Source organism: Eschrichtius robustus, chromosome 4, assembly GCF_028021215.1.
Source record: "Eschrichtius robustus isolate mEscRob2 chromosome 4, mEscRob2.pri, whole genome shotgun sequence".
Classification (NCBI taxonomy): Eukaryota; Metazoa; Chordata; class Mammalia; order Artiodactyla; family Eschrichtiidae; genus Eschrichtius; species Eschrichtius robustus.
In genome coordinates this window covers 78,275,286-78,300,335 of record NC_090827.1, presented here as the reverse complement: position 1 = coordinate 78,300,335, position 25,050 = coordinate 78,275,286, and the positions used below count along the sequence as shown (strand labels likewise).

At 32.6% G+C, this 25,050-nt stretch overlaps 1 protein-coding gene across 2 annotated transcripts in view; it reads right to left on the bottom strand.

The window, feature by feature from the left end:
• Positions 1 to 534: 534 nt before the first annotated feature.
• Positions 535 to 25,050, bottom strand: part of CHIC2 (cysteine rich hydrophobic domain 2) — a 51,046-nt gene continuing 26,530 nt past the window's right edge. The window contains exons 4-6 of one of the 2 annotated variants that reach the window (XM_068542213.1): positions 9,039 to 9,095; positions 8,813 to 8,872; positions 535 to 839 (exon numbers count right to left, since the gene is read on the bottom strand). In XM_068542213.1, coding sequence (XP_068398314.1) covers positions 801 to 839; positions 8,813 to 8,872; positions 9,039 to 9,095 — 156 coding nt within the window. In that variant the 3' untranslated portion in view covers positions 535 to 800. Of the gene's footprint in view, positions 840 to 4,237; positions 5,563 to 8,812; positions 8,873 to 9,038; positions 9,096 to 25,050 lie in introns of those variants that run through there. The other variant, XM_068542212.1, reaches the window with a different exon arrangement.

The window sequence follows — 25,050 nt, the reverse complement described above, 5'->3', positions numbered from 1 at the left end:
AATTTCTGATGAATTATTGATATTTTATTTGTAAACTATTCCATGCTCATCAAGGACATAGGAACAAATTCCTAAAATCCTTTATTTGGTACTTTTTAAAATTGTTTGTCACACTTAAATTATAAAAAATAAATAGAAGAATACTGTATTCAAGGTAGCCTCCTATCTTCTCAAAGGACATTATATAGCAGAGGAAAACTCTATCTAGAACAATATTTTTCTTTCAAAAAATAATTTCCATTGTAATACATAAAGCTGTGGGCAATTCTTGGCCATTGCATAACTTGCCCCTTTGTAAACCAAACTGTAGGATAACAATGCAGTTATTTCTCTCCAACAGTAGATTTCAGCATATTGCTTTCCAAATCATGTCTACCTTGCTTTTCACTGCCAGTTTTACAATGCTTAACTCTTCTGAGAGGTCAGAATGTCACTAGCCCTAACAAATGTAAAAAGAAAGAGACTTTAAAGGGATTTGACAACTTCAGTTAAAACAAACTCCTGTTTATGAAGACTTCATGGTAATGCAATGAGATTGTAGTAATTACCTAGTTAAACAAGCTGCTATTGGAAGAAAAGTAAGAGGTGGTGGTCTTTTATTTAGTACAAAAGGTTTCTTGAGGAACTAGAACGTGCTTTTCTTCTAAAACATTTTAAATCGATATAGCATTTATATTGAGAAGAACTGGAACCAGTTTTACTAAATTAAGAACCAGTAGGAAAAATAATAAGAGAGAAAAATCTGCAGTTTGAGGGTACATCATGGTCCAGTAGAGGAGAGCAGCCAAAACACCAACCTGTTACTTATCTTCTCTTGAAGGCTGGTCGACATTATGGTTCTTTAAAAAAAAAAAAAAAAAAAAGGAATAGATAGCTTATCTGCCAAAATTAAGTATTACCTGGTATAGTTAGTTCACTGAAATATTTCTGAGATAAAGAGCTAAGAAAGCAATATACTATCTATTTTTCATGAGGAGAAAAAAGCAGTCAATTCTCAAATTCAGAGCACCATTTTTATGAAGTAAAGGAAATGTTAAAAAACAAACCAAAAGAAAGGTGTAATTTTACTTTAATATTGGAGGTGTAACTATATTTTAAAAGGTCTTATTAGAAACTTTTCTCAAATATTATATTTAATGTTTACCTGACTTTTAAACAAGCAAAGCATTACTATAAGTATATATAGGGAGTACTCACTCTCTTTAATTTTAAAAGCAAAATTTGATAATAACTCAAGTTTCTGCTGATATTGTAAATAAGTCAGAAAAGCTACTCAGTCATTACTATTAAACATCTAGCTACTTACTTCTATATAGGACTTAATAACAGCAAAATAAATGATTAAAAAATATGAGGTAGTCATAGTATCCTCCTTTTGTGGAGATGAAAAGCAAAGATGCCAAGTAACTTGATGATCTTGCAGAACATCAGAAATCAATTCAAAATCAGGATCAGCAATCTGAATTTCTGTTTTCATTACTGTCTATTAAGGCTACAAACAACCTCTGCTGTTTTAATTTACCATGGGGAGGTGGCAGGGGTAGGGGGCTATTGCTCCCTCTAACAGAAACAAGTACACAAAATTATGACTAATAATGTAAACAATATTTAAGTTTCTCCTAAATTACCATCTAAAAATCTTTGTAAAAGTACAGAACAAGGTAACTCAAGATTTAAAGACAAATCTCCTTCAAATCTCAGCTTATATAAAAGGTATGATCCTAAAAACATAAAGTTGGCTATTATATCCATGGAAAATTAAGAGTTGCTTTATTTATTTAAACACAAACTATTATGGGATAACCAATAGTTTGGTTTGGGATTGGTCTTGAGCCTATTCTTTCCACCCTAATACTAACATAAATCAGCTTTCTTCAGAAATAGTGGTTTGAGAAGCCCCATATGCAACCATTTCTATTACTCCCTTCCTGGAAAGTCCAGACTGATAGGGTCTATTGAAAAGGAAAACACCAATTGTACCACTGTACCAATTGGAAATCTAAGTTAAAAAATTCCCTTTTAAAAATGCAAGTACCACTTTAGCAGAATTCAGTGTGTCAGCCATTCATCACTTAATGTGACTGACTCACTTTAACTGGCTTTCTAAACACCTAGCTAAGAGTGCCAAAAAATTAACATTCTTACTGGGAGCTTTGGGGAAGGAAGATAGAAAGGCAATTTTGAACTATGTCCACACCTGGGTGAAGACTCTGGACATCAGGAGGGCAGCAAAAGGACCCACAGTACTTCAGTGGGATAGGAGAAGGAAATAGAGTCCAGGACTAGATGCTGGAATTCAGTCAAAGGCAGTTTCAAACACAAGGTACTTTTGATTTAGTACTACTGACCAAGAGCTGAGCCAAAGCAAATATTTACAGTGAAACATCAGGCAAGCAGCTAACGGTTATAACTGTGAAGCAAATACCATAAAAGTTGAAACACTCTATATACAAAATATTAAACCAGTGTAGTTTGAACTCATGCAACTATGGATCCAACTGTACATGTTACTATTTAATATCATTTTTTATAACCAAGATTGATATGGAATGCTGTCAAGATTTTATATACGGTTAGCCTGTGTCTATTAACATAAAGAAGCAATCAGAAGCTCTCTACATACAACACTGAAAATACAACCATGGAGAAAGTTGTTACAAAACTAGTTTCTCTAGTAAGAAAAGGATATCATTGTTTACTAGTATTCAAGGTTGAACACTTGTTGATTTTAGGCCAAAATTACATGTTTATATTTTAAGTGGATGAAACCTAGTCATTAAAAAGTCTTAAAAAGGCATCTGATGACCATTTGATATAGGTGAAGTTGTGAGAGACCGGCATATCTACCTTTATTAAAAGCTAAATGTGTCACTTCAGTTTTACTGTAGTCATTGGGTTTTGGAGTATATATTTTAACTCAGGTATATAAAAGTCATGTACTAAAGTATAATAAAGTTTGCAAAGTACATTATTTGATAAAGGAATGTTTCTACAAAGGAATACTGGACTAATTGTAAAATGCCAGTAATATATGAACAAAGATCATAAGTAAAATCTAAACATTAGATTTTCTGCTAATACCTTTCCTTGGCCAGTTTTACAAGTACTATGGTTCATGTCTCACAAACTTTAAGTCAGAAAACAGAAACTAAAGATCATCATTTAAAACACTTTCTTTGGACTCATGTTCACATAACACAGGCATCTCTGACATTCCTAATTTCCAGTAAAACATGGGCACTTAAATTCATGATTCAAGAAAGGGTAAACCAGAGGGCTTAACACTGGGGGGTACTGATGAAAACCCAAGCGTGAAAATCTAACTCCTCACAGCATCACTGGCTTATGGTAATGCCACATATTAAGCATTCACAGCTCTTTTCTATATATTCATTAGAAATATAAGAGGGCCCATTTCTAGGGAATCTTTAAGCAACTGACATGTTGATACTTCTCAATAAAATTAGGAAAGTTTTAAAAAATCCTATACTTAACATTATCAAGTATGAAAACTATCTTACTGTTACAATATTCTTATGGGAATATAATAATGTCAAAATTACAATTTAAAGAAGAATAACAGGAGAAAAAATTATGCCTAAATAGGTATAGTTCTTCCTATAAAGCTGATGAATATGGTGCTTTACAAATTTACAAAATTTTAGATTTGGAAAACTGTGTTGCATAGTCTACACAGTCATCATATTTTTCTGTTCTTTCGGAATCCTGAGGCAGAATTAGCATTCTCCATACAATAATCTGTCACAGGGAAACCACAGAGGAATACTAGAGTTTCCGAACAGCATTACCTTTTAATTTGCACTACTTTAAGGTGATAGGACACACCCAAGACACAAGGTAAATAAAGTGAGAAGTGTACGAATCCTTTGTACTTTGAGCTTTTCATAGGAAAAGTGTTTTATAAATTCAAGTTGGTGTTTTGGGAGGCAAAGGAAACAAATAAATCTCAGACCAAAAAAAAAAAAAAAATGTCCTGGTTTTTAAGACAGTTCCTAATGTCCAATATAGGATATAAGATACTGGCATTCAACTATCCAAATTTACATAGAATTGTAGTACTTTGGAGAAGTATAAATAAATACTTTCTAAAAATACAGGTATATAAATTAATGAAACTGGTATTTAAAAGATTTAATACAAGGAAAAAAAAGTATTATATAGTGGTACCAATTCTTAATACAAATTAAGCATAGTTTATATAATTTCAAAAGTTATTCACATTATTGCTCGATACCACAGTTGTACGGAACAAGTTCTTGACACACACAAAATTTGTATAATTTCAGGTTTATAAAAACAAAAATTTATACATAGGCCATTCAGAAATTTAGAAAGTTTTAAAATGCATGGAGATATGTACAACCAAAAGGAGAAAAAAGTGTATGTCTGTACATATTTGAAAGAAACGAACTGATCTGACTCAAACTTGTATGTCACACTCTCAATCAAAAAAGTATACATAACTGGACTGAAAGCAAACTAGTGGACTAAAACAGTACTAAATATGCCCTTCATTTCTTAGTAATAATCTGTTTTAAATATTAGTGGGGTATTAAACACCAGCTTACTTTATTTAATTCTACAACTTTTGCTTTCTTTCAAAAACTTTTCAGAAACACATATCCATTCTACAGTTGTGTTAGACTGGGACAAATATTTTCCTTAGAAATTTTTTAAAGGAGTATTTCTATACTTTTGTATACAAGATTTGATAAACAATAAAAAATAACCCAAACAAGGCCATTATTAATATCATCTTGATCAAAAATATACAGATTGTAATGCTACTATATTTTGTGATCCTGAGCTCTAGTAACCCATTAGATGCATGCATACCATTCAGGGATTTGTCTATTCTAATGAAAATAATTTAATCCTGCCTTACTACTTTTGAAGACAGAAATACCTTCAAAACTTTTTGATACGTCTTCATAATGTTACAGATATTTCTGCTGTAAACAGAGCATTAGGAATTGTATGAGAAGGAATATGTTAGGGTTCAAAAAGCTATGAAAGAAAATTTACTATTTTAAAATAATGACAATAAATTTAAAAAGCAAGAAAAGTAATACAAAGAGGGTGCTTGCTAGAATAGATAAGTAGAGCCTTACAAAGGTCTTTTTCTATATTAAGGAATTAATAAATAAAGGACTGTGTGTACCTTGGTGGTAAAATAAAAAAGGCTGGCCACTTTTTATGCTAAGTTCAAATGTATTTTTTTGATAATACAAAAAAGTAATCCTTGAAAATCAGAATATATAACATAAAAGAGCACAATAACTTAAGTATTAAACATCTGTATGAAATAACTGTTGCGAAGTCTGACAAAAATGCACACTTAGAACATGCGGTTATTTAAAAAAACAAAAACGGAAAAAAACACCACACGATTCTGTAGAACCAATGTTATGTCACCACCAGGAGAGCACCAAGCAAGGCACCATTGGAAAGACAACATACTTGGAAAAGTCTCTATAAATAAAGTAAATGCTAATCTGGTCGAAAAATCGGTGTCTTTGGTAAAAATTCTATGAGGATGACCTGTAGAAGGAGAAAAAAAAGTTTTAAAAAAAATTTTACCTTAAAAAAACGTCAGTTATATTCCATCACTTAAAATGATTTTGCTAGTGCCTCTGACAGACAGAAGGAGAATGCATGCATGAATGAAGAGAAAAGGAAGCTAGCATTTACTGAGAACTAACTACATACCAAGTGTTTCATACTATATGGATCTATTTAATCCTAACAATTTTCTGTGAGGTAAGTATTGCCACACTCATTTTATAGATGAGAAAACTGATGATCCGAGAAGTGTAACACCACGGATTGTGGAGTCAGTATTTGAACAAAGGACTGTCTTAACTCCAAAGCCTTGCCCTTTCTACTGCCCTATGGTGGCTGTAGCTGACCCAATATTCACTTCCTCAGGCTTCCTCCCTTTTACCTAGAGTTGGTCTCATTTTACTGTACCAGGATATGTGATCTCTAGAAAAAGAGTTGGTTCTCTTTCTCTTAATTTTTTTAAAAGTCTTTTTTTTTTAGGTTAGCAAAATTAAAGGTTAAAATTTGTTCCAAAAGACTTTTTACAAGAAAACTAAAGGAAAAATCAAGAAATACTAAACACAGTAAGTAACACAGAAAGACACAAGTTAACCAGAGCTGACTTTTATTCTAAACTTGGAACTGTCTTAAATTACAATCAATTCTCCCTCTTGTTCCAACTCTATATGGAATAGATGCTAAACAAAAAATTATTTGATTTGAACAGTTTCCAAGTTTGATGAACTCCTCATTCTTTTTCAGAAACTGTGTCTTGATATGACCTCCACGTTTGGATACTCTTCTACATTTAGCCATCTGGGCCAGAAACCTTCATTTTCACTCTTCAGTTCTGGCTTTTGATCTGTCTCAATAAAGAAGGTATTCCCATACGTGGCTCCAAAATATTCCTCTCCTAGTTGACTTATCCTTTGGTGCCCCCTGGGCCACTCTCCTGACCTGTTATTTGCCTACAAAATACTTATTAGCTTCCTATCCAGCTTCTTTATTTGAGCTAGATTCCTCTGTTTCTCAGTTTCCTCATCTATAAAATAAAGGGATTGGAGAGATGACAAGATTCTTTGTAGCTCTAAAATCTGATGATTAAATTACATTTTACAGTATATCCTACGTAATGAATAATAAAAGCTATCTTTGACTATACTTGAATTATTACTAGTTTTTAAAGAATATATCTTACAAACTTTTCCCTTCAGAAGCCACACATAAAAATTAACCACTCATTTCTTCTAGATCATACTGCTCTGCCATATCTGAATAAAAAAAAGTTCGTATCAAGTTGGTATTTTTCATAGATTTACTCCAATATTCAAAATATAATCGAGGAGAATTACTTCCCTTTAACTAACAAATGAAATTTCTGTAAGTTAAATAAAATTTGAGGTCAAATAGATATACATGGTAGATTATTCACTATCTTAACTTTTCAAAACTATTTTTAGGGGGTTTTTTAAATTATGTTTTTCCCCCATTCAACTATCACAAACATATACATATACATGTACATACACATATACACACACACACACTCTCTCTCTCTCCAAGAAAACTTAGAAAAATACATTTTTTAAGCAATTCCTATTTTTTTTTAAACTACTCTTTTACTAGAAGTGTTTATCTAAAAATTTATGATAATTAAAGGAAACTATTTTACAAACAGAGCACATAAGTTCAGAATGTTTTGGAAGGTTAAATGAAATTATTTTATTTTAATTAATAATAGAACATCGTAAAAATAAACATGAACATAATATGCATATTTTATGAATGAATGACATTCTTATAGTTCTATCTGGAAATAATAGTATTGGGAATAACTTTTATGTTCTGCTTTCCAAAGTAAATGTAGAAATGTGCAAAATAAATAATTAAATAAATAAAAAGCTCCATTTTAAGCTTAGTGTTTGGGTTTATAAATATAGCAAATATTTTTTTTCACAAAATCCTTTAAATCTCTTACATATCCATCCCTCCTCACAAAGTACATAAACTCTCTCACCATCTATGATGAAAATATAAGACTAGCATTTCCATAGGTCAATCTCAAAACAAGTTATTTGAGTGTGCTTTTATTATTATAAAGAAGTATCAAGTGCCTTTTTATCATCATAAATTAACATGCTTAATATAATAGATAATGATAAAATCTACATTATTTGGTTCACTGAATAGAGCCGTTCTATGAAAGAAGAGACATTTTAAAGATATCTTTTATGTTTAAGGCTAGAAATGGGATTTGATCGTGTGCTAATGAAAGAAAGAGAAAATGCTACAGAGAAAAAAATTTTATGATAATTTCCAACTATTTCCAGTATCTAAGCACTGTTTTCATCAATCTTTTACACATACACACACACACACACACACACACACACACACACACACACACAAAACCTATGATGTCTATACTGTTTCAAAGAATAGATAAAATTTGTCAGAAATGATGTATCAGGTACTTAACTCTTCCTCAGATCTTTTTATTTTTGTATATTACCTTTCCATATTTAAAATAAAACACCCAAGCTCGAGGGAGAATAAATAAAGATTCATAATTTTCTATAGTATTCTGAGCTTTTCAAAAGGAGAAAAACTGTTCAAGTAAATCAAGCAGTCCGTAAATTAAATCCCATTCTAAGCTCTAAAATTCATTGTATATACATGCCCATTTGATATCTTTTAAAGAATAAACACAGGATAAGCAACATCTCATCTCTTGTTTACTTTTAAGATAATTTTTACAAAATAATATTCCAATAACACTTTAAAAGACTCTTTAAAGGCCACTGAGGTATGGGCAGTTAAAATCTATAAAGGCTAAAGTTTTCTTAAGCTCCAGCGGCTTGACTGAAAGGTTTTTTCTTCCATACTTGGAAACCTGATTAGCATTATATAAAAAAGCCATATCTGACTTGCTGCGTAACCAAAGTTGTGGTTATTCTTTATACAGCATCTAAAATTTCACACTCCATCAACACATGTTCAGCCTATTTTATCTTGGCAATTAATTTATTATTTTTCAGAACACAGTGAAGCCTTGTTTTCAAGTCATTCATAACTTTATAGATCAGTCTTGCACGTGAAACCATGCATCTGTGAACCGTAGAAAATCCTTGCGCTCAGGAGATTAAGCTCCTGACACCTTTGCTGATTAATAATCATGGAAAGAATAAGATCAGAAGCAAAATAAATGATCGTTTAATAGAGAAACTCACAAAACAGCCCTTTAACTTACATATTCCATCATGTTATTCGTTTCACATTTCCTTTTGCTCAGTCTCCAGTGCAAGCACAGCTAGACAAGAAGGAGAGTAAAAGAAGAAAAATGAGCTCTATTTTATTGCAGCACACAGACTAACCCATTTGTCCACCTTTCATATTTTCAGTTCAACAAAAGCATCTGTTTCCATACTGTGCAATTCAGACCCCAACGGTACGACGCTGCTCCCTGTGGTACTCACCTTGTGGTATAACCTATTGTTTTCCCATTCTAATAACTTCTCGATCGATCTTCGTGTCTGGAAGACAAATGAGAAAAAAGTTTACTCTTGACTGGTTTGAGAAAAACTTTGTTTTGCAGCTGCTTTTTGTGTGAAAAGGAAAGAGGTATAAGACAGTGACTGAGTATAGGGTGGTCTATAACACTATCAATATTCAAGCACTAAATTGTAGCCTGAACAGAAATAGTACTCTATTTTGATAAAGATATGGTTTTGTCTTTTGGCATTGTATTTTTTAACTGTTTCGAACTTACTAGCCTCTGATTAAAACTATCAAAGTCTAAACAGCTAACGTTATCTACCAAATGATACAAATTTAAATCCCCATTTCTTTCAAAAATATCGTTGTAATACTTAAGTAGTAAAACAAGAATACCTTAATATATATATTTTAAAACAAAGGTTATTTACACACTAGTTATCAAAATGAAAAGGGCCTTTATAGTAAATTTAAAAAGGAAATAATTAAAAGTTAATAAAAAAAATCAATTTGCTAACAAATTAAACTAATTTTTACCTCATACTTAAAAATAATGCCCAAATGTAAAAGCTAGTTTATTATTCCACAGATAAAGATTTTCAAACAGAGGCAAAACTGCATTTAAACCAATCATTTTTGTTGGTTTTCAAACAAAATTGGTTTTATTTGAAAATCAAACTCTTTATCCAATACTACTGTTAAAGGAATCAACTAAGAAATTTATATTTAAGATCACTTGATTTTTGCAATATATACTATGCAGCATGAAATGTTTCTTGCTTGGGAGGAATAAAGGGGAGGATAATTCATGGTGCCAGGTGTTAGGATGAGACTGACACGCTGCAGGTGCAAACAGGACAGTGTTGCCACAAGAAGCAACTGCAACTTGCTGCAGCTGCAGCTTCCTTGCAAGGAAAGGAAAAAAAGCATACAGCTCCATTAATGTGGCACAACTAAATAAGTACTAATCATCAAATATGAAAATCTTCATGTCAAACAAGGACGAGCTAGGTGAAAAACTGTTAGGATCAAGCTGGTTTTGAATACCTGAATGTTACATAATAAAATGTTTAATATTTATTTAAAGTACCTACTACAATCTAGTTACCATATTACCTCTTAGCATGTTAAACATGCTAAAGACACACCACAGTCAGAGGTGCCAATTATAATTCATAACTACTACTTACTGCCTTACATTTTCTAAGCTTATGTCATAAAAATCAGAAAATCAACTAACTCCCTGGATAATAATATGCCAATGACTAATTTATTACATTACTTTTTTTGAACAGTTTTTTGGCAAGAATTTTAAAGGAAAAAAGTGCCCTTGTTAACAATGATCAGCAAACCTCACTTGTTTCTTTGTAAAGATAGCCTTTTAGAGGCAGCTCTCCTTTTAAATGAAAATAGGGCAGCAGTTATGGTCACACTTTTTGTTAATTTAGTTGCCAGTCAGCCCCAAATCAAAAGAAAATAAGGCTGCAGAGTGTAATTAACATTCAGTTCAGTCGTTTTGTCCCTTGTCTAGCCCCCAAGCTTTGTTAAAATTGCCATCTGAATGCTGAAGGCTGTAGGGAAATCGATTTGATTCTAATCGCACCATGAAAAGAACATGATCTAACTGCTTTCAGCCCTCCGTAAATCTGTACTAGGTCTTTAGCACAATGCAACTTCCAATTTAAAAAGCACTGAATGTCTCGTCAATGACTTTGTGAAGAAAAAAGAACAAGGAGCAGACATAAAAATTCCAATAGTTGTTTAAGCATTAAAGTTCATTTGCATCACAGCGAACCTGAAAAGGGCTGACCTCTCAAACCGCCTCTCAGGTCTATGAAGTTGTAGCCTTGACAAGCTCACATTGACAGAGCTCATTGACTCTGAAAGGCTACTCTATCAATGGTGAAAAATGGCAATAGGTTCTACTCTGAGCAGGCATCTGCCTGCCCACCCGCTGCTAAACCAATGGCAAAACCGATTCAAAACCTGAATCTACCTTGTAATCTTCCTTTCTAGGACCTTTTAATAATAGATTAAGATTACTATACAATTTGAGGTTTTACTTTTTACTGATGGTTTAAAAAGGGGGCAGGCGGTATGAAAGAAGTAGGGTAGGGAGAACAAGCTTTCCAAGTCTCTTGTTTCATATTAATGTATAAAAATTAAAAGTTTAACATTACATTCTGCAAATATTCATTACTCACAGAAAAAAGTGTAGTTACCACAATCATCGTTTCAACACAACTTTAAACCTACACTATATTATAACAAGAAGAAATCTCATTATGAATGGATCTCATGGTGTATATGATACATACACACACACAAATTTAGAAACTTAAATATTTACTTTAAATAAATCAACTACCAGCATTTGAATAAAAGATAATTATAAAGTATGAGCCTTAAATTCCAAAATATTTATGTAGGAATTCTGAATTTATCCTTTGCCTCTGATTGGAAGTTTAATGACAAGGTTTGATATAATAATTATATCTTACAATATTTAAGAATTCTAAACCAAACAAACGGTAGTATGTCATATTCTAAGTAAGCATCTAAATATAAAATATTTTTACACACTTGACAGTCTGGAGTAATAGCTGTGAATTAGCACCATCTAATCTTGCTATAAGACTTCTTTCCTGCTTGACAGGTGAAAAAAAAAAAGCACATGCACGTGCAGCTTAATTAATCATTGCACTTGACATCTCAGTGATTTACAGTGAGGAGCAGGTGAGAACATACAAAACCAGAAAGGAACCCTTCATCTGAGTGGAACATTTCTAGCACACTAAGGTGACAAGTATATAGATTGTAACAGTCATTAAAAAAAAAAAAAAAGAAAGAAAAGAAAGAAAGAAAGAAAAGAAACTGTGCCACAAATTATTTGTTAGTAACAACAAAAGCTCAAACTAAATGGGGGAAAAAAAAAGCTTTAACTACTGAGAATGTTTAATACTTTGCAATTATTTTAGTTAACAAAATCAAAATATATTTTCACAATTAAATACAATACCAATTTGGCAGATATTGAAAAAATATATGGCACTTCAGCATTTATAAAAACTATTTAAAGCCTTTAAACATGAAAAGAAAGTACCTTATTATTGCAGTAATCTAGAAATAAAAGTTAAGAGTTTATGTCCACAGGGTTGTCAGATAGCTATTTCTAATGAAATATAAGATTTAACATTGCCAAACTCTGTAATTACTACTGGACAAACAAACTTAACCATATAAAAATCTGTCCTTGATTTTTAAAAGTTTGTATCGATCACCAAATTCAATGTAAATTAACGCAAACTAATATGCATCAGAAAAAAAAACAATAGTATAGGGTCTGTCAACATGAAGTACCAAAAAAAAAAAAATCATCTTTCCGTATTCTAGGCCAGTGGATCTAAAAATAAGTCATCTTAATTTTCTTAAAAGAATTTGGTGCTTGTGAAAAGCACCAGATTGACAGTCATGGGAACTAAAAATCTTCTATTTAACTGAAAGAACAGGGGAAAGGGCAGTGCAGGCTTCAGTGCAAGCTTCCCTACAGTGGGCCTTAATCCTTTTCAGAGCTCACACCCTGGGGGCGAGAGGACAGGTTAGTGGTTCTTAACCAATGAATCCTCAGTCCTTCTGCCTAAGATGATCAATACGAAATCTAATTTTATCATGGATTCTTATCCTTAATTAAAAGGACCAAGATCACCAACTCATACCATGTAATCAAAACAAGTTTTTTATGAGAATAACATCATGTCAACTAACCTGGTTGGGAAAAGGGCTGCTCCAAGCATCTGGACTCCTACCCATCTCCCTCATCACAGAGCTCTCGCTTTAACTTTTTTCTTTTACACATTTCCTCATTTCAGCACCTTGCTAATTATAATTATATTTTTCTCACTGGTGAACTAGTTCTAATATAGCTGTTCAGCAATGTTAAAGTAAAAAATAATAGAGGTTTAAAAACATCATTTCAATTACAAATAGATTTTATTTATTAAATAGACTCAACTTGAGTAGTAAGTAGTAATAACAGAAGGATAGAAATTTTGGCTTCTACTCCTTTGGTTCCTTTAAATTTTTGGTAGAATTGTGGAAATAAGTCAAAACATGCAAACTGCAAAAGAGGTAAAATAGCCTGGATAATTCACATAAAAGGCTAATTAAATAATGATTAATCAACAATTAATATTAGGTATGATATAGCCCTATCAATTTCCAAAGAAGCATCTAGAGTAAGCTTACAATAGAAAAATACATATGAAACACCTAGATATAGTTAAGTTACTGCAATTGAAAATTAGGATTTCCTGAAAATTCAAATTTCACTTATTATTAGAAGAAACATTTTTGTAATTTTTTTCTAATATCATACTTTCTAAGGAATATGTTATTATTCCCTATAAACAAATTATGTGCCACTAGATATAAATAAGTCTTTCAGGACAGCAAGAAATCATTTAGAAAATCTTCAATGTATTACTTCCCTACTTTGTTACCACTATTACTTAACAGTATACTCACTACCAACGATTCATTTACTCACAATCAGTTGTTTGAAAAAATGGTTTTTCAAAGAAGTAGTTTTCTAGAACTTGCTAATAAAATCAATAGAAATCTCATAGATTTTAAAGTACTTAAAACCAAAGGAAAAATGTTTAATGTGGAAGCTGTAACAAAATTTCTCTCAATTTTTCTCAAAGAAATGGCATTCTTATCAGTCTTTAGAACAGAAGATGCTAAGATATGTTAACAAAATGTATAAATAGGGTAGCTCACTAATAACTATTAGTAAAAGTTCAACTATTTAAAATTAACTTATTTGAATAGGATTTATTCATAACATCACAGAAGGTCAAAGTGCAATTTCAAATGTTCAATGTCTTATTTAAAACAAGTTTTAGTTTTAAACTCCTAAGTTTGTAATGCATTAATTAAGCTTTAGCTAGAATAATGCTTTGAATGTATTCATAATTTTTTAAACTTTTAAGTATTTTCAAATAAGAACTATACTTATCTTTTGACATCTGTGCAAATTCAAATCATTAAAATAAGTGAAACAAAAATGTTCTTAGTTATAAGTCATTAGAAAGAAACCATACAAAATTTTAAATAATTATTTTAACTTAAGAGAAAATTACCTGATTCACCTCTGTCTGTTCTGGATTAATATAAATCTTATACTGCAGTTATGTGCAGAAAATTAAATGGCATATCTCAGTATTAATGATACATGAAAAATCTATATTCACCAAAAGACAAACTAGAATATGATTAGATTCCTCAAAAGGATTTTTAAACAAATTCCCTTCCTGTACTTAAAGGCCGCTTTTAAAAATTTTATGTGAATATTAACTTTTAAGTAACCTAGATAAACTAACTGTCCACTAAAGTATATTCAGAACAATCCTTTTCATACTGTTTGTTAAAAGTACTATTTTTAGATGAAGATAAACTAAACAATTGCAAATATGTTGTGTATCAAAAATGCCCTTTTAACTTAGTACTGAGCAGTGACTTACAGGTACTAATCTTAAACAAGGTATGCTTAAATACAATTTAATCAAGAGTATATGACTAGGGCTTCCCTGCTGGCGCAGTGGTTAAGAATCCACCTGCCAATGCAGGGGACACGGGCTCGAGCCCTAGTCCGGGAAGATCCCACATGCCTCGGAGCAACTCAGCCCGTGCGCCACAACTACCGAGCCTGCGCTCTAGAGCCCGTGAGCCACAACTACTGAAGCCAGAGAGCCTAGAGCCTGTGCTCCGCAACAAGAGAAGCCACCACAGTGAGAAGCCCTCACACCCCAACAAAGAGTAGCCCCCGCTCGCTGCAACTAGAGAAAGCCCACGCACAGCAAGAAGACCCAACACAGCCAAAAATAAATAAATAAATAAATTTATATTAAAAAAAAAAAGAGCGTATGACTAGGCTTGTGGTTCTTAACTTTTTAAGGTTACTCTGACTACTTTGTGAATGATGAAAAAGGCATTTATGCACCAATATGTAAAATGTTGCACACAATTTTAAGGGGTTATCCACAAACCTCTGATAACTTTTCAGAAAATACTGGTAACATCTCAAAAAACTAAAACTGAGTTTCAGTTGACAGCAGAAAATTAGAAAAATTATTCATAAGACAAATGAATTTCACTAAGCTAATATAGTCAAACGTATGACTATCAGGGATTTTAAAAATCTATATAACTACACAAGGAAGAATCACTCACTGGCTAGAACCAACAGGTGGGGTAAAAAAAAATTACTGCTGATTAATTATAATGGACAACTGGAGAAACAGAAACAAAAAGGAGTAAGGAATAGTATTTGTTGATCCTCACTTTGGATGTGACCCCATGCTATGTGTCTTCCCTTTGTTGCCTTATTTAATCTTCACGATAAACCTAGAAGGCAGCTTGTATAACTTTCATTTTACATATGAAAACTGTGTCTTAGTGGGGTTAAGAAACTTAAAGCTACACTAGGAAAATGGTGGAGCTGCAATTTGAAACCGGGATTGTATGGCTTTCAACATCATGCTCTCTCCACTACTCAATGAACTATGAATTTGTAAAGAATTTGTAACTTGTTGAATAACATGTCTATGACACACAAGGTATCTTAAAGCCACTAACTAGGTTATCGGCCTTGAACAGCCAACTTAAGCTAAAACTAAATTTTCTCCAGCTCTAAGGTCTAGGAAGTACTCATTCTACTTTATTCTTAAGTCTCAATGAGATTTATCCAAAATGTATTTTGTTTTTGTTTATATCTTGCTTTGTGCAACAAAACATGAATTGAGGTATATTATTATTTTATAGATTAAGTACACAGGCTTACAGAAGTTAAATAGTTTGCCCAAGGTCACACAACCAGTAAGGGTAATGACAGGATTCAAACTCAGATCTCTAAACTTTAAACCCAACATTCGTTTTACTTGGGCTCAGCAAGCATAACTATTTTTACTTGCATCTGAATTAAGAGACATCAATTTATAAATCCTCCCATTCAAGGCACAAACAAAATGAATACAATGTCCTTAAAATACGATTTCTTCAATTCCAAATATGAAGAAATTTCAAACAAAATGTTAAAAAACAAGATAGTGATAATCACACCATTCTTTCCTTCCCAACATGCAAAGAATAGCATAATCTTTATGTAAAGTCAAGGTAACTAGAGACATATTTCTGTGTAGGATGTCAAACTCAAGCCAACACTCCCATCACAAATAGAAATGGATAAATTGAAGAAGGAAAAAAACCCATTATTTTTAAAACATCAGAAAATTCTGGAAGCAACAAGGACTAGATGAAATAAAATCCAGAGAAGTAAAGAGCCCTTTCTAAATCATTTGATGATTATGTACTGGCCATTTTCTTTCTTTGTTGATTAGAGAGGTCAGCTGAGGATTAGGCTTGGCACCAGTGGGACTCTACTAGGGAAAAGGGAAATCAACAGGGCTTTTGTAGGTTGTACAGCCTGGCCCAATGGACTGGAAATTAGATGTACCCTAAAATGCAAAGCCAGTTTTCCCTAGAGACACTGCTGAATTCTGGGGCAGCATGGAAGGATGGGGGACCAAGACAAAAAGGCAGAGAAAAATTACTCATAGTCTCCTAGTATTTAGGAGACAAAATTCTGCTAGACGGAGGAGGATCTGCAACAAACTCATGATTGGTCTCCCCCTCAAAACACCTGAACCTGCATAAGATGGAAAGCTAAACTCAAAATATCCAAAGGATACAACCTTCTGAGGAGAGGAGACAAAGACCTGCCAGGCCTCAATCAAAAGTCTGGAAGGGCCATACCCAAGAAACAGAAAACCAGAGATGGACTGAATCTACTAAACTTGCAACCCAGCCCAACCCACCTCAATCTCTGATTAGATCAAAGTGATCCTTCTCCTCAAGCTATCTGCCTAACACAGGACAGATGGGACCCTTGATTTTGGAAGATTTTTTCTGGAGTTTCTACTTCATTCTGTTTATAACATCTAGCATAAAATTAAAAACTGTAAGAGCCAGGAAAAAATGACCAATAATCAAAAGAAAAAACCCACAGAAACAGATCCACAGATAATCCAAGTATTGGTATTAGTCGACAGGAATTTAAATTAACTATGATTAGTACGTTCAATTAAATAGAGAGAAAAGATGGACAAAATGGGTGAAAAGATGAAGAATTTCAAAAGAGGACTAGCCTCTATAAAAACATCAAATGGACCTTCTAGAACTGAAAAATACACTATCTGAAATTAAGAACTCATGGCACAGGGTAACAGCAGACTGGACACTGAAGAAGATGAGCAAATCTTTCCATAAACCACCACACCAATACTATGTTCTAAATGTTCAGAGGGAACTGAATGTCAGCCAGCTCTAGGCAAAACACATTTTAAAGGAGTCTAACACATCTTTAAAGTCCCAGTGCCATCTCTGCACATTTAAGACTCAAAGTTTACACTTCTTTCTTGCATATCCTCTTTCATAATGAGAATTTAATTTAGTAACATGTTTTTACTCCAGCTGAAAACAAATCGTCAGTGCCATTCACACTAACGGCAGTAATTTATTTAGTTTATGTAAGAATCAGTTTCCTAAGTTTCAAGCCTAAAGTATTCTTTAAAATGAAACAGCAATAAATATATTCTTCTGGTCCTAAGAAATTTTTTACATGAGATCCTTTTTCCACAGCAATTGAAGTAAGGTTTGAAAGAGGTTAAACCTATTTCTTTATCCTTATAATGTGGGAGATACTGAAGAAGAGGCAAGAAACTCCAAACTGAACACCTAAGGTTAGATGGGTGTTAGAATACCAGACTCTACCTTCAGTGCGAGTCCCTGTCCCTCCTACTTTGCATTAACTCCTTACATGACATTCTCAGTCTCTCTAAGAGTAAATACACAAGTTTTAAGGAAGGGTGTAATATTATAAAAAAAAAAAAAACTTTACCAGAAATAATGAAATAATGTGTACTTATTTATTAGGGAGTGAGAACCTGATAATTTTTCAAAGACAGGGATGTTGATTTTTGTTTTTATAACAGTAAAATAGAAGCAAAAGGAATATATCAACTCTTAGTTGTCCAACTGGAACTTTGTATAAAATCTGATTAAAGTATACTGTTTTCCTGCATCTTTACCTTCTTTATGGCCTCCTTCCTTTACTGTTAGTTTGTATTTTCAAGAAATACAAATTTGTTTAAATATTAGGGAAAAAATAATTGGAAAGCTAAGTCTGCTGAAAAACTAAAGTACTGCAAAAGCTAATATAAAATGCTTGAACATTGTTACCATTTATAAATCAACTGGATAAACTTACAACACTCAATGGGCCTGAATCTCCTATCTTGTGAAATAATGATCTTTTAAGTTTCTTCCAAACCTCTAAACTCCCCCTGCTTCCATGTATAAAATTAAATTATGATAAGTAATAAAAAGTAGCTTGATTTTGTATCCTTATCAAAGAGTGAAAAAAAAGCATATCTGAGGCTTTAAGCCTGGGTTCAAATTATTGGCCTAGCTTTGTAGACTGTGGGATCTCAAATAGATTACTTAACTTCTGAGCCTCAGTTTACTCATCCTTAAAATAAGAATAATATGAATGCCTACTCTTGGAATTTGGGGAAGATTGAATGACACAGTACAAGTAAATTGATTAACTCAATGACCCTGGCATAAAGTGAACACTCAAGATTAGAAGAGAACATATGGGTTTTGCAATATATATGTGTATCAGATCATCATGTTGTACACTTTAAACTTACGCAATGTTATGTGTCAATTACATCTCAGTAAAGCTGGGGGTGGGGGAAGAATGCATGGGGTAGATCTTATGTTAAATGTTCTCGTCACACCTACACACACAAAAAAAGAGGAAGGAAAGGAGTGAATTATTAGAGGTGATGGTTGGGTTTATGGCATCACTTATAATGTTGGTTTCACAGACGTACACTTATCTTGAACATATGAAAGCCCTTATAAATATGTTATATTTATAGAAATAAAGCAATTGGATAGCATTCGTTAAAAAAAAGTTAGCACTGGTTTTCCTATACTTTCAATTAATAATAATGACTGTCATAAGAATACATTTAATTCATCATCTCTTGCTTACCAGAAACTTTTCAAGATCGCCCTTCACTAAAATTTCATTACGATGTTTTTAAGTTTGTTTTGCTTTCATTACCTGAAACATGTTAGAAGCATTTTTCTTTATCTAATTCTTCAACCAAATGTTCACAGACATTCTCATCTTATGATTCAAAGTTACTGAATACAAATGCTCAAATCTCAAACACAGAGTAAATTAGAGTTCTAAAAGTTTTGGGTAACTTTTAATACTGTTAGTATAACTGAGTAAGTATACTTCAAATTCTTCTCATATACAAATATTTGCAGCTCTTTGGTTATGATTGTCCTAGGTTCACTTTCCCTTGAATTTTTTTAAGTCTTACAAGGCTGCATTCTCACTCAAAACCCTCTATATATATTCCTTTTGCTTCTACCTCTTCCATTTGGATTTTCCACCCCTTCTATACCCCAACCAAAGTAACTCACAATTATTGGATAACTAAACTTGAGGTTGAGAGAAAAGATATCTAGAAGTAAATCTAAGCATACTACAACTTAAAGTAAAAGAAATACAGTTAGATTAGATACAGGCCTATACAGGCCATTTTTTTTTTTTAATCAAAGTTTCAAAACTAAATAGCAATTATCCAAAAAAACTCAGAGAAGCCAAAAAAGTAAAAGAAAAACTAAAAAAAAAAGAAAGAAAATATTTTACTAAAATGTTAATTCTTTAGATTTGAAATAAAAATCAATATTGAGAACTTCTTTACTTAGAAATAGCGATGTTTTGTAGACCTACACAGCTCAGTTTCACAGGATTATAGATTTTTAGGGCTGGAAAGTACCTAGAGAGATCAGTCAGCCTCTCTTCTTCTGAGATTAAAAGAAAAAGAAGGTGGGGGGCGGGTGGTGAAAGTCCAGGCTCAGAGAGGTTTTAAGCGACTCTCTCAAAGTCACTCAGCTTCAAACACTGATTTACTATTGTTTATACTTTATCACACTGCTCCTGGAGAAAAAAAAAATGTTATTTACTTTAAAAGACAAGATGCTTTTATTTACTTAGGAATCTTATTTTGAATAGTGAGGACTGTATCTTCTGAAATGTTACGTTCTTACTACTCAAGAATTTCAAAAGCCAAAAGGTATATTCATTCAGCAAATACTTATTGAACATAAAGTAGATGAGAGGCACTGTGAGAGGCACTGGGGATATAGTAGTTAGCAAGACAGACACTGGGAAGAATAATAATAAAATGATATTAATAGCAACTGCCATTAACTAAGTACACACTATAGCCAAAATACTATACTAAGTACTCTACATGCACTTGCTCTAATTTTTAAAACAACACTACAAAGAAGAGATTAATGCCATCTTACAGAGGTAAAAACTGAGGTTTAGAGAGAGTGAACTGATTAGTCATTCTGAGTAAGTATCACTTTCCAAACCAGTTCCTCTAGCACCAAAGTGCAGGTCCCAGCTACCACATGTTGCAGCCCATTTCCCTATTCCTAAAGAAATGATTCCCTGATATAGGACGACATACAAATAAAAGTATAAAGGGAATGGAAAGATACACTATTTACAACAAATCCATATAGAGAGCACTTTTAGAAAGTCACACAACTTTGGTCATCATATGTAAGAGAGAGATTAAAGCACTAAAAAAAGGAGGTAAGACAACTCGTAAGATTAAGAAATTGGTGTATAAACATTCTAAAACTTAAAGAGTTCTTCAGTCAGAAAGGATAATGGCCGAGAGCATATATAAACAAAGTCTATAAAACCACTAAATGTGGGATATTTTATATATATATGCAAAATCTTAGAAGACTGAAACTAATAGTTACTTTAGGATGGAAAACAAACTAAAACAAAAAATACTGTAACACAATGTACAGTAAAATTATGAAACTTGTTTCCTCAATAAATGAGCCAGGCTGAAAGCAAAACAAGTCATAAAGAGTTCACTTACTTAGACATCAATTTTCAAAACTATAATATTACAATTAAGGCACAATCAAAAAGCAAAGTATAATCACAAGTATCAACAAAAATAAGCTTTTGCAAAGTAAAGGTCATAAAATCTATTTAATGAAGCTGAAGCATTTTATTTGCTTGTAAGCTCCTCAAGCTCTTACAAAGAACACCAAAAGGCTGAGGTTTTCTGTTTTATTGTCTTCCAAGCACTTATCACTGTTTGTAATTACCTCATTGCTTTTTGTCTATTTTTTAAGTCTACAAGAGGAAACATATAACCTCTAAACAGTACCTAAACAGCATCTTAAACAGTACCAAGCCCACAGTGCAGCTTTAGAAATATTAATTGAATTAATGAATAAGTAACTTCCAGAGAATGGCATACTAGCAACATAAAGAAGTGGTAGCTAAAACCAGCAATTTCATAAGACAGATATGCTTATATTCTAAGAGTTAGCAACTGTATTCAATAAGTCATTTTAAACATTTTCTATTAAAACAAATATATGTTATGTAATAGAATGTAAAATTCAGATGAGTGTCTGAGATGTAACACAAGACTTCAAGCATATTTTGTGATTGCAGGTGGCTACTTCATATTTCTAGACCCTAAGGACATATATTTATTGTCTTTTGTTATTAGAGCTACTTCATGAAAAACATGACAAGTACTTACAAACTTAAACTACCTCCGCACTCATCTAGCCAATTCTCCAAATAGACTACATGCTCTTTGAGTATAGCGTTAATATAAATCTTTCAATCCGCAGCACAGTAGTTATTTGTCAAAACACTTCTATAAAAAGAGGACATTCAGACTTTCATTTTCAGCGACGATGCAGCAATAGGCACCAGATTTACCCTCTGGCCTGCAACCACCAAAACAAACAAACAAACAAACAAAAAACCAAAATACCCCTCAAAGCATATGAAACTGTTTTCAAGACAATGGACGACAACGAAAGACCAGAATTCCTGGGAGACCAGAGACAAATGAGAAAGGCCCTATGATTTCCCATGATTACTGATGTCAGAGAGCTTCCAGGCCACAGTGAATGGAGGGAGAGCCCAGACAAAGCCTGGCAACTCCGAGTTAAGGAGACTGAGCTGAGAATCTGAGGAAACCAAGGCAGCTAGAAGCCACAGAACAGAGTACCAGAGAGGAAAGTGCTGCAAAGAACTCCAAAGATCTACGGATATTCCCTACTGAGTATTAAGGTGAGTGCTGAGCAGCACATGTGGGTAAGGAAACTACCAAAGGTAGAGCAAAGAACTACTAGAAAGGATTAGAGGAAGACTATCCAAAACTGACAAAGATCCAGCACAAAGCCTCTTTCCATGAGCCAGACTAGAGAACATCACAATTAACAAGCTACTGAGTAAAGTAACCAGGAAGGTCTTGCCTCACTAGTGCTCAGCCCTAGACTAAACACTGCTCTGGTTCCTCGAGAAGTTGAGCACAAATTGTGATATATATGCATAATGGGATATTATTCAACCATAAAAAAGAATGGAGAATTGATACACATTACAACACAGAGGAACCTTGATGAATGGTCCTAAAATTTAAGGAAGAAATAATGCATATTCTGCACAAACTCATCCAGAAAACTGAAGAGGAGGGAACACTTCCCAACTCATTTTGTAAGGCTATTACTACCCCAATGCCAAAATCAGACATTACGAGAAAAGACTACAGAAAAATATCCCTCATGAACACAGATATAAGACTTCAAAACAAACTTATAGTCTATCAAATCGAACAAAAATATTAAAAGAAAAATAGACATGACCAAGTGAGGTTCATTCCAGGAATGCAAGGTTGGTTTAACATCCAAAAATCCAATCAATTCCACATATTTCTAAACTAAAAACGAAAAACCATATAACCACTCTAAAGAAGCAGAAAAGGTATCTGACAAAATCCAACATCTATTCCTGATAAAAACTCTCCACAAACTAGTAGAATAAAACTTACTCAGATGATAAAGGACATTTACAAAACCCTGTAATTAATATGATATGGAATGATGAAAGTGAGAATGCATTCCCCCTAATATCAGGAGCAAGACAAGGACATATGTTCTCACTGCTTCTAATCAGTGTTTTTCTGGAGATTCTAGTCAGTGCAGTTAGAAATAAATAAACAAATTAAATCCAAAGCAAGGAGAAGAAATAATAAAAATAAGAGCAAAAAATCAGTGAAATTGAAAACAGAAAAATAGAGAAAATCAGGCCTAAAGGAGTCTACTCTCATCACTCCTATTCAACATTTTACTGGAAATCCTACTCAGTGAAAAAAGAGAAAAAAGAAATAAAAGGTATACAGATTAGAAATCAAGAAATAAAACAACATGGTTATCTATGTAGAAAATCCCATAGAATGTACAAAAACATTCCCAGAATATAATAAGATCACAGGACACAATGTCAATATACAAAAATCTATTGTATTTTTTATGTACTAGCAATGAACAACTGGAAATCAAAAATTTTAAAAATACCATTAATAGCACCAAAACCAAATAAATAAATACGTATAAAGCTAACAAAATATGTGCATGATCTGTATGCTATGTAAAAAATTACAAAATACTGATAAAAAAGAAATCAAAGAAGACCTAAATAAATAGAGAGGTATGCCACATTAATGGTTTAGAAGACTTGTTGTTAAGATGTCAATTTTCTCCATATTGATCTATAATTTCAATCCATCAAAATCTCAGCATATTTTTTTAGACATGACAATCTGATTCTAAAATATATATGAAAAATGAAAGAAATCAGAATAGCCAAAACAATCCTGAAAAAGAAGGATGAAGTTTGGAAGACTTGCCCTACCTGATTTCCACACTTACTATGAAGCTATAAGGTACTAAACTATATATATATATATATATACACACACACACACATATATATATGTATATATATGTATATATGTATATATATATACACACACACTAGATACTATGTATACATATATAGAGATGTATCTTGTTTATAGTACTTTATAGTTTTATAGTAGGTACTACAGCACTATAGCATATATATATACTATATACTATAGAGCTATAAAGTATTATAAATAAGACCACATGGTATTGAAATCAAGATGGACACACAGAAGTCAACAGAACAGAGTCCAGAAATAGATCCACATAAATATGGTTGATTGACTTTTGACAATGTACCAATACAATGGCAATTAAATGGAAAAAGGATAGTCTTTTCAACAAATCATCCTGGAAAACTTGAAGTCATATGCAAAAAATGAACTTTGATCTATATCTCACACCTATACAAATACTGACTCAAAATGGGTGATATATCTAAAAGTAAAATGCAGAAGAGATCATAGGAGAAAAATGTTGTGACCCTAATTTAGGCAAAGAATTCTTAGATATGACACCAAATGCACAATCAATTTTTAAAAAATTAACAAATTGGACTTAAGCAAAATAAAAAGCTTTTGCTCTGCCAAAGACAATAAGAGAATGAAAAGACAATTACAGACTGCAAAAATATATTTGCAAGTTATATATCTGACAAGGGATGTCCTTCAATTGGTGAATGGATAACAAATTGTGATACATCCATACAATAGAATGCTACTCAGCAATAAAAAAGAATAAACTATTGATACATGAAACAAAATAGATGACTCTAAAATGCACTACCTGAATGAAAGAAGCCAGATTCAAGTGTCTATATACACTGTATACTTCCATTCATACAACATTCTAGAAAAGGCAGAACCATAGGGATAGAGAACAGATCAGTGTTGCCAGGGTTTAAGAAATGAAGAGGGTGTGACTGCAGTGGGACAGAAAAAGGAAGTTTTTTGAAGTGAAAGAACTGTAATGTATCTTGATTGTGGCAGTAGTTACACAACTCTATGCATTTGTCAAAAATCATAGAACTGTACATCAAAA